The following is an 11633-nucleotide window of genomic DNA, read 5'->3' as shown; positions in this document are numbered from 1 at the left end:
TTGCATGAATGCAGTTAATTAAGCAAAATCAAAATTAGAAAAAAGCCACATAAAGATAATGATTGCAATTGCCAATATTGCGATTAAAGTTTACCTCATGTAAACACAATACTTTGATCTAATGTGAACTAAAAACTATGCCTATCTGAATGTGGTGTAACCATACTTATTAGCGAATAATCAGAATAATGAAAATTGCATGTTAACTGGAGTGAAGAGTTCTGCTTGTGTCATGTAAATATCTTACTGTGATTAAGACCTTAAGACCCTCGCATTATCGGTGTACAAGTAAACATGGTAAATGAATGCCAATCTGACCTACAGACCACAGTAACAACTATTTTACAATCAAACTGGTTAATCTGTCCAAGATTTAGGGGCCATTAATGAAAATTGTGTTCTTTCTATCTTTTATCTTCACTAAACAAACATGTTAAAAGCACCACTTTTTAGTCCAAAAAAACAACTTTAAACTCTCCCACAGACACGTCGCACGCAAGCAAGGAAACAATGTTGTTTCAGTGTTTCTCCATGCCTGCCAATTATCACCTAAATTGCATATAAAAACTACAATGGTGGTTGCTTATGTTACAAGTCAGACAAACAATCTCTTACTGTCCAAGTAGACGGTTCTTGGTTCCAGATTGAGCTGCTAAGGATGTTTATCCTTTTTAGTGTATGATGTTTAGTCAAAGGTTTGGGTATGCAAAACTACCATGTTACGCCAATAACAAAACTGCAAAAACATGAGCATATTCTGTCCAAGAAATGTTGTCAAAATGTCAAGTTATCAAAATTTCTCAGACAATCCTGGAGAAATGGCACCTTTACGTTTCTACAAATCAAACCCAGACTATCTAATATGTGCCATCCCTCCATCTTCTCCCAATTTGAGTTAAATAAGAACAGCAGCTGTAAATGACTAATGGCTGAAGAATATGAGACAGTTTCCAGCAATCTCTGGTCATTGATATCGCTGTAGCAGGAGAGAGGGTTTGGAATCAATTTATTGTTGAGTCTACAGACTTACTGAGAATCTGTGAGGTAATGAGAACCGTACGTCTGTGATCTCTGTTAGAGTTCAGAGCACAAACACTAGGGTTCAACATGCATTAGTGTGAGAGAACATGGGAACACACTGAAAAATTTCTAAAATAATAAGACATGTTTCATATATTTAAATGCTGGGAATACTTATTCCAAGGATGATAACAAAACGCATGTGTCTTTCATGATCTGGGCTTCACTATCCAGCCAAACCCTGATCCCTTGGTCGAGAAGGAGATGTTAAAAAAGTTTGGTTGATGTTAGAGTTCGGTTTGTTTGGATGACGTGAATGTTTTTTTTTCCGAACTCGGGTGCACAACCGTGAACTATTCCCGGGTCTGCATTTAAACGGTGGTCTGGGGAACAGTTCATGTGAACTCCGCTACGGTTCGCTGCTGATTCGAACGCAATTGTACTAAATCGTGGAAATTAACTCCTATTGTTGACCAGGGCTTGACATTAACACCCACCAAATGTGTGTGTATTTCAGCAGTGGCGTAACACACACACACACACACACACACACACACTCCTACTAGCCACTTTGGCGGGTTGAATTTTATATATAATATATAAATTTTTCAACTAAAGGCATCTAAAAAAATAAACTAAGTGCAATTTAGTGTTGTCAAAAATATCGTTTTTTCGATACATATCGATATTGAAATATCTGAAATGCTAATTTTTCCGCAGAATAAACACACGAAACCAGCTTCTCTTTCTCTCTCTCTCATCTCTCCGACAGCGAGTGACACACAAACCCGCCTCTCCTCACTCATTCCTTTAATTTGCTCCGGATTAATATTGTTGGTGTTACAGGGCTTGAATGTTGCTGTGGGATTGTGCGTATTGCACATAATTTTGCTAATTTCCACAGATTATGTGCTCACACCCAAAGTGCAGAACATAAAGCCTCTCAGTACTAAATGGAGTTCTTTTTCACTGCTTATTGCGCTTAAACAGTCAAATACACACAAAATAATGTAAAAATGCTGGTCTTGGTGAGTATTCAAGTAAACACAGTCAGTTATGTTTTAAGTAAATCATAACTGATGTACTCGTTACATCATAAGAAGGATGGCGTCTATGCTAATATTCGTTTTTCTGTTTATCCCGAGGTTTACCGCAGTCCGCCAGATCCAGGCCGTATCCGGATCTGATGAAGGACCTGCGCCTGAACACGACGACTACGCAGTCCTGAAGTGTCAACCAGTCCCTCCCCTGTGAAGGCCCCCTTACTTCCCTTTACCTCTGTACAGATAAAACGTTGTCAAAATAATTCCAGTTCACATGGCTACGCGGAAGTGATGAATAATTCTGTATTATAAATATTTAAGGCTAGACAAGTAATTTGGTGAGGTCAATTTGTAAACTAAGACAACACATATGAACATATATATTCAAACGTGCATACCTATAGACTAAACACATAATACACATGTGCACGCCGTCAGCGTTTTCACAGGTTTGCGTTTTTGAAGTTTGCGCAGAGATAACTTTTTTACATATTTTTCAAGGCTTGCACCTTGGAACCCATTTCAAGGTTTGCGCTCTCGAGCCACCAGGCACTGTTGTCGTGTAAATGAGTGGCCGGAGCGCGTTAAGGTTTTTTTGTTAGAACGTTGTCGTGTAAGCGGCCCCTAAGTTAATATAACTTATAAATGATAAATGAAGGTGACTTGACTTGACTAAGTGAACGTAAACAGTTGAGAAAGCAAACACTTGTAACAGTATAATGGATCCGTGCGTCAGGTCTTACCTGCTGCTAAATTATGAGATAATATTAAAAGCAGTTTTTCCCCATGGTATCGATGTCAAAATTATGGCCAGTGAAAATGTTGAGTGGCTAGTAACTTTGGAAAACCACTAGCCACAGTGGCTGGTGAGAAAAAAAGTTAATGTCAAACCCTGTACGATTCAATAAATCTGTGTGTTTGTGTCTGTTCTTACTCACTTAATCGTGGAAATGAACTCCTATTGATGACCAGGGCTTGACATTAACACCCGCCAAATGTGTGTGTATTTCAGCAGTGGCGTAACACACACACACACACACTCCTACTAGCCACTTTGGCAGGTTCAATTTTATATATAATATATACATTTGTCAACTGTAGTCTTTTAAAAAGGCATCTAAAATAATAAACTAAGTGCAATTTAGTGTTGTCAAAAACATATATTTTTTTATATACATATTGATACTGAAATATCTGAAATGCTTGACTTGACAAAGTGAATGTAAACAGTTGTTAAATGTAACAGTATAATGGATCCGTGCTTCAGGTCTTAAAGTGACAGCAGCCTAATACACCTGCTGACAAATTATGAGATAATATTACATTTTTCCCAATGGTATTGATGTCAAAATTATGGCCAGCGAAAATGTTGAGTGGCTAGTAACTTTGGAAAACCACTAGCCACAGCGGCTGGTGAGCAAAAAAGTTCATGTCATGCCTTGTACGATTCAATAAATCTCTGCGTTTGTGTCTGTTCTTACTCACTTTCCTGACAAACATGACTGATGGGCTGCAAACAGAGAGAATGTATATCACATTTCGGCTCCTGCACTCTTTAGAACATTTGCAGTTCATTCACGGCAGACAGATGCAAGTGCTGTTAACCAAAGGTTCATAAACCAAAATGTAAAAAGTGAGGTGAGAAATGCTATGTATTTTTCCACGTTCTCCTGGTACCAAACAACAGGGGTAAACAGCTGCTACTTTGATGATGCAAAAGCATCACGATTCAGACCCAAATTATATAATGTGAACACAATCCAGCGGTGGCAAGGGGAGGGAAGAGCAATTGTCCGGGTTAGGACAAACAGTGTGTGAGAGAGAAGAGATGAGGACTCACCCAGGTAGGGGATGCAGGACACCATCTTTAGGGAGCGGATGTACTCTCTCATCCTGACGTAGTTATGCTCTTTAGACGTCAGGAAGTCCAGCTTGTCAAACGTGGCCTTGTCCTTCCTATTGATCAGCTAAAGAAACAACAGGAAAGATGCGGAGTTCTGTTAGTTTTTCATCTGAAACACAGACCATATTGGGAAGCTACTTGACAAAAGTTTAATGAGATACAAGCTGGACATGATCAGGCCCACATGGAAACGCTGCAGAATTCAACACCAATAATCAGTTCTGCAGAGCAAATATCACGTCGTACAGATTCCCTTCCATGCATTGTTTTAATTATGTTACTGTTGTAAATAAAACAAAGATTAATGACGTTTTTAAACAAGAAAATACTATTTCAGTCTTTATACTTCAAAATGTAATGTTTAATTCAATGTTACTTGCTTTTGTAATTATTTTCGAAATTCACTATCAATTTCTGAGTGAAAATTGTTTCAGAGTAAATTCTAAACCATTTTTTAGTCAATAAGTTTTCAGTGAACAATGACTTTCAGTCTCTTAATGACTTGTCAGTATTTACATTTAGTCATTTAGCAGACGCTTTTGTCCAAAGCGACTTACAAATTGAGACTAAATTAAGCAAGTCATCGTGAAGAGGCAAAAAACAACGCAAGAAGTGCTCAAAATACGAAGTTCAGGCATTATTCAGAGTAGCATAAGCCCGATAAGCGAGAATTTACAGGTATGTATATATATATTTTTTTTTTATTTTTTTTTTTATGAGGTTAAGTGCTCACGGAAGAGAAAAGTTTTCAGCTCTTTTTTGAATGTTGTCATGGATTCTGCATTCCGGATGCCGGTGGGGAGATCATTCCACCAGCATGGAACTGGTGGTATTTAAGTGGTTCAGGACTGTATTGGCTACCAAACACAGATTTAACCCTCTTTTGTGGGTTTAATCTTGTTACTCCATTTTGATGTTTGTCAAGCTACAATAAAGGTTTTCTGTTTTCTACCTGACTCTTGCTGTTTTTCAAAGTGTTGATTCTTGGCAAATTGCATGGAAACCAATGGGGGTCAATCTGACCACAAACACAATCGATGAAACCTAAATTTGTACAGCCTTTCCAAAACAAATCTAAACTTTGCATGCACATTCATGATCCTAAATGAGAAATTCACAAAATTCAATAAGAAATAAACAGTTCAACTAGTGCTTCAAACAGTTTAACAATCAGAAGTGGGATGAATTGACCCTAACACAATTTAAAATGTATGTCCAGTTGCACCGAGTGAATAAGCACAGCTGGTGGATCATAAGGGGATCTTCTCAACATGCCGAGCAAATGCAAACAAACGGCTTTTAGCAGCCCGTCCCGAATGGATGAACAACCTGTGGAGAGAAACTATCAGACCAACTGTTTCTGAAGCTTCTTTTAGACTTCACAGCTGTCATGCCCTGGGTTTGACCTGCGCTACACACTCTGAGAAAACACACACACGTTTTCTGGAGGTTGAAATCATACAATCTGTAATAATGTATATGGAGTTGTCATTTGTGTGGTAAATCAGGGTCAAACTGAGAAGATAAAGCTGCTATTCAGGGACCTATTGATTTCAAAGCTAAACTCTACACAAAATAAAGGTTATTTATAGACATCTGTGGCTCCATGAGGAACCTTTAACATCCATGGAACCTTTCCATTCCACAAAAGGTTTTTTTTTTTGTGTGAAAAAAAGGTTATTTAGATTTTTTAAATGTTCTTTATACTAATTTTTTTTTATATATATTTTTTATTAGTATGTTATTTTAAGAACAGTTCAATGTAAAGTTCTTTGAGGAACCAAAAATGGTTCTTCTATGGCATCAAACTTTAGGAAACTTTATTTTTTAACAGTGAAGTATGTGAACTAAAAACTTATCAGATTTGCTTTGGTGGGTTCAGTTGGAGATTGTTTATTAATACTTTACAATAAGGTTCATTAGTAAACATTAGGTAATGTATTAACTAACATGAACTAACCATGAGCAATACATTTGTTACTTGTTAATCTTTGTTAATGTTAGTTAATAAAAATAAAGCTGTTCATTGTTTGTTCATGTTAGTTCACAGCACATGAACTAATGTTAACAAGATTTTAATAAAGTATTAGTAAAGGTTGAAATTAACATTAAAAAGATTAATAAATGCTGTATAAGTGCAGTTTCATTATTAGTTCATGCTAACTAATGTAGTTAACTAATGTTAACTAATGAACCTTATTGTAAAGTGTTACCCATTTACTAATGCATTTTTTTAATCAAAAGTTGTATTTGTTAACATTATTTAATGTACTTTGAACTAACATGTACAATTATGTTTTTACTAAGATAATAAATGCTGTAAAAAATATATTGTTTATTGTTAGTTTATGTTAGCTAATGCATTATGTTAGTGAGACCATAAAGTGTCACCAGTTGTTTTATGATGATATATTTGTATATAATGCCATTTCTCCACTCTGCAAGTGCAACAACATCTAAAGGATCAGTAAAAAAAAAAAAAAAAAAAAAAAAACAACACAGAAAACCAAATCTAACGATTGCAAAACATCTATTCTAAACATTCTGGCCTGTTTTCCCCAGAAGTGTTTTAATAGTTTATTCTGTACCTTTGCCCACCCAGCTTGTTCCAAAATACAACCAACAACTCCAAAGTCAGAGCGGGCATATGTGCGAAACTCCTGAGACAGAGAGCCGGGTCTCCAACATGAGCCTCATTAATAACCACTCCGACTGCTCACGCCATGAGCTCATGGAAGCTGCCATCTCACTGCTTTACGAGGCTCTTGGGGACAATGCTAAAAGCTTGTGCAGTTGCAGTGTTAAATACCTCATGATGGGAAGAAAGACACATTTGAAATTCCACTGACTACAGCAGAAAACAGAGGTGTGGTGCATGCGGGCTCAAGACTCTGAGAAGGAAACATCAAGGTGCTAGTCAAGGAACCGCTGTAAATATGGAAGTAAAATAATGCCAAATGTTTTTGAAACAAAAAAGCCTGTTGAATTGCACTACTTAAAAAAAAAAAAAAAAAAGCATTGCATTAACCATGCTTGCATTTTAATGCATTGTATTTTTAGGGCTTGCATTTTTATGGGCTGAAATTCAGCATGGTTGTATATTTAAGCTGTGAATATTTCAATTCAAAACATTTCGAATGTTTTTTTCAAGTAGTGCAATTCAACAGGCTTTTTTGTTTCAAGAACATTTGGCATTATTTTACTTCCATACGTAAAAATGCTTATTTTACTGTATATAAAAATGCTGGTACATAATGGTGAAAGCTCTCATCTGACAGAATTAATAATTAAAGAGGTTTTCCAAATTGTCCTTGATCTTTTGGCATATAAGAGGTCATCGTACTATAAAAATGTCCTGTAAGTTTCAGAGCTCAAAGCTTCCTTGTTAGTCCAGAAACAGCTTTTATATTAGTATAAATATATCAGTGACCTTTTACACCCTTACCAGAGCACTCAGATCTGCTGACCAATTGCTATTGACGGTTCCTCGTTGCCGTTATCAATCTAAGGGGGACCGTGCCTTTTCGGTGAAGGGTCCGAAATGATGGAATAGTCTTCCTTTCCATGTGAGGTCATCTTCATCGCTAGCCATTTTTAAGTCTTCTTTAAAAACATATCTGTTTTCTTTGGCTTTTGAATAGATCATGAAATGGCTTTTTGAAGCTGATAGAATGATGTTGTATTTACATGTGTTTATTTATTCTTTCTTGATCTGTAAAGCACTTTGGGTAAACTTCTGTTGTTTTGTGTGCTATAAAAATTAAGGTTGACTTGACTTATTGAAGCCAAGATTCCAATATGACAAAAGAGATCAACGCCTACTTCTATATCATGACCTCTTTAGCCTAGTCCAGCGATTCACGCGTCATGTAGTCAATACGAGAGAGACATATATACACAGGATTACTTGAGCAACAAAAATGATATAGACCCCTCTGAATATTAGCTGTAGAAAAAATTGAAAAAACTGTCTTTGCATTGCCTTACGATCCTAACATTAAGAAAGTGTGAGCATTAATTTGAGCAAAGTTCCAGATCGCATCAGTAAGACACTGGTCGTGTGTTCGCTGCATTTTAAAGCAGACTCGCTTTAAACAAGACACAGATTGATTCAGGCTTTTCAGAAAGACTGAAAATAAAAGATTATGACCAGACATTCAGACAGTAATGCAACACACAAGTGTGAGTAACAGTGTTTTTAAACAACATATTGCTTTATCTGTTAGAGATCGCTTGATACGATTATGTCTCTTCTGCTCATCAAAGCCGCATTTATTTGAGATAAATTACAGTAAAAATGGTAATATTGGGAAATATTATTACAATTTAAAATAACTGTTTTCTACTGTAATATACAGTAAAAATTAATTTATTCCTGTGATCAAAGCTGAATTTTCAGTATCATTACTCCAGTCTTCAGTGTCACATGATCCTTCAGAAATCATTCTAATATGATGATTTGCTGCTCATAAAACATTTCTGATTATTATTAATGCTGAAAACATGTTTTGTGGAAAACTTTTTCTTTGATGAATATAAAGTTTAACAGAATTTGTTTGAAATCAAAAACTTTTGAAACATTATAAATGTCTTTACTTTCATGTCTGATCAATTGAATGCAACCTTGCTGAAAAGTATTAATAAATTGATATATAAATAAATAAGCTTTTGAAGGGTTGTGTACATACATTACAAAGACTAATAAAAAAAGGCATGCCACATTAAATGTAAATGCGGTCACTGAACATGTGGGCAATTTCAGTGCAAGCCAATTTAAGGGAGCATGACGTCTGCATGAATTTTGATAATTACAGATTAAATGTTTATGACTGACCAGAGAAATACAATTATTTTTACACTTTTACATCCAACTAGACTATTATATTTAGCTTTATGCATTTATCTAAAGCGGCTTACATTGCATTCAAAGTACAAATATGATCAGTTCATGCATTTCCTTGGATTAGGACCCCTGACCTCAGCATTGCTAGAGCCATGATTGAGCTTAAAAAAAAAATATTACGTTTAGAAGTTTGAGCATTAGGGATGCTTGAGCAAACGCCACTAAATGTAAATACTGTAATACGAGTTAAAGTCTTCACCTGTGAGCTGGACATGCCAATTACATGGACATATTGTAAAGGGCTGAAGCAGCGCAGTGGGACTGATGGAAAAAGATACAGTATTACATGGGAGGAAAGTTGATTCCTACAGCGCAGACAGCCTTAATATATCACTCCACACTGACACAATCCTTTCCGAACATGCAAGCAGACAAACATTATTTAGTGCCTATAGGAACATTTTTACAGTGGGATTTCAGTCAGGACCAGAACTATAAAAGACACGAGAACTCAACTTCACCAGCATGGAAACTTTAGAATGACCCGATAAAATGGAATATGGAATGGGATACGAGGAATGGGACATGAAATTAGGACAGTCAGCATCTTGGTGTTATAGTTGGCAGTGGGATAAGAAGTTTAGGAAGACACTGTGTCGTGTTTCAGGTTTGTGGTGAGCAGCAGATTTCATTGAGATGGAAAAAGTGATGGATGAATCTGCGTGAGAGGGGGAAGGGATGGAGTTTGATCCCCTCTGTGAATACGGATGGATTGCAATGGAAGAGGAAGTGGTTGAGGCCTATAGGAAACACGGGCGTGTACGCAAGCAAACGCACACACGCACACACGCACACACGCACACACGCACACACGCACACACGCACACACACACACACACACACACACACACACACACACACACACACACACACACACACACACACACACACACACACAGCTTGGAGTCCACAGATGTGCTTACATGAACTACGAACAAACTGGAAAAAAGGGAACATATAAATTAAACGCATGCAACCACAAAATAAAAGAACAGAAACCATGAAAGTTTTTTTTGGGGGGGGAATTTGAAACATATTTCTATAAGATTTACTATAAAGGCTGCAAATACAGCAAAAACTTTGGGTTACATTTTATTTGGTAACACTTAAGAATAGAATATAATAGAATGAGGCATTTATATAGCGCTTTCATATGTACTACTGTACACCCAAAGCGCTTTACAATCATATCTGGGGATCTCTCCTCAACCACCTCCAGTGTGCAGCATCCACTTGGATGATGCGACGGCAGCCACAGTACAACGGCGCCAGTGCGCTCACCACACACCAGCTATAGGTGGAGAGAGGAGAGAGAGTGATAGAGCCAATTCAATGTAAGGGGATTATTAGGATGCCATGATTGGTAAGGGCCAATGGGTAGAATGTGGCCAGGACACCGGGGTTACACCCCTACTCTTTACGAGAAATGCCTTGGGATTTTTAATGACCACAGAGAGTCAGGGCCTCGGTTTTACGTCTCATCCGAAGGACGGTGCTCTTTGACAGTATAGTGTCCCCGTCACTACACTCGGGCGTTAGGACCCACACAGACCACAGGGTGAGCGCCCCCTGCTGGCCTCACTAACACCTCTTCCAGCAGCAACCTGGTTTTCTCAGGAGGTCTCCCATCCAGGTACTAACCAGGCTCAGCCCTGCTTAGCTTCAGTGGGCAATCAGTCTTGGGCTACAGGGTGATATGGCTGCTGTTTAACACCTACCCTAACCCTATCGTACATGTAGTTGCTTATTATTACTCAGTACTTGAATATATAATTACACTGTAACAGTTTTAAAGAAAAATATGTTTAAAAATATTTTCATACATTGAGCTATTATATTTATAATATCCATTTCAATATCAGTTAAAATAATAATATTCGTTTTCACCATGACTTGATCTCAGGAAACCTCTCATTAAAATGTCCAAATAATATTTAACTTCAAAATTACAAGGAAAAACAAACTAACAAATAAATAATAAACTGGACATGTCTCATCACTGTAGAGTAGGGGTTATGAAACTTTTTGGTCATACAAACCTCTTAAAAGTAAAATATTTAATGTTGAAGTACCCCCTGAAATTTTTAATTAATATTTCAATATTTAACGACACATTTGCATATTCAAGGTTCTCTGATGTCAGTTTATGCTCACATGACATGCAAGTGAATAAATATTTTCTTATTTATTTTTTATTTTTTAAGTAAGTGTCTTATGATTGTTTTTATTTTAAAATGATTGATATACATAATCGCTGCACAACTTGGCCAAAAAGTTATATTGTGATTATTTTGTCATATATTGTGATTGTACAGTAAATTAAAAAATAATGTGATAATATTGTTGCCAAGTTTGTTACACTTCAAGTTTTACTATTAATATTTATGCCTTAAATTCTTCCATTTCAAATGTTCAAACCGTCCAGCTTTTAGCATTTCAAATTCAAGCTTTTATTTATTCACAAAAATGTTGAAAAATTATGCGAATGAGTAAATAAAGTGAACCTTGCACATGTTGCAACTCACAGCACAAGCAGAGGTTATCTAATCTTGGCATGATTATCCTTGATGCAAAAATATTTTTCATCTTTCTTCTGCAAAATATGAATTCATTTTTATTTCTAGTGCTTTCGGGCTGAAATATGACTGGAACATTTCATGACAGGCTTCGTGAGATTTAACCACATTCTTCCACTGTGTCCAAATATCAGAATATTGAAAGCATTTGAGAATGACTATTTGCAAGCGTTTTTATTTAACCGTCT

The 11633-nt window shown here is 36.5% G+C and overlaps 1 protein-coding gene across 2 annotated transcripts in view; it reads right to left on the bottom strand.

Annotated features, from left to right (window-relative positions):
* The window catches only part of LOC309499703 (ras-specific guanine nucleotide-releasing factor RalGPS1), a 156733-nt gene that overhangs the window by 89142 nt on the left and 55958 nt on the right, over positions 1-11633 (bottom strand). For both annotated transcript variants that reach the window (XM_082171110.1, XM_082171109.1), the window contains exon 8: positions 3904-4030. In XM_082171110.1, the coding sequence (XP_082027236.1) occupies positions 3904-4030 (127 nt within the window). The remainder of the gene's footprint in view (positions 1-3903; positions 4031-11633) is intronic.

This window comes from Leuciscus leuciscus (genome assembly GCF_965113295.1).
Source record: "Leuciscus leuciscus genome assembly, chromosome: 5".
NCBI lineage: Eukaryota > Metazoa > Chordata > Actinopteri > Cypriniformes > Leuciscidae > Leuciscus > Leuciscus leuciscus.
This window is presented reverse-complemented; position numbering and strand designations above follow the sequence as displayed.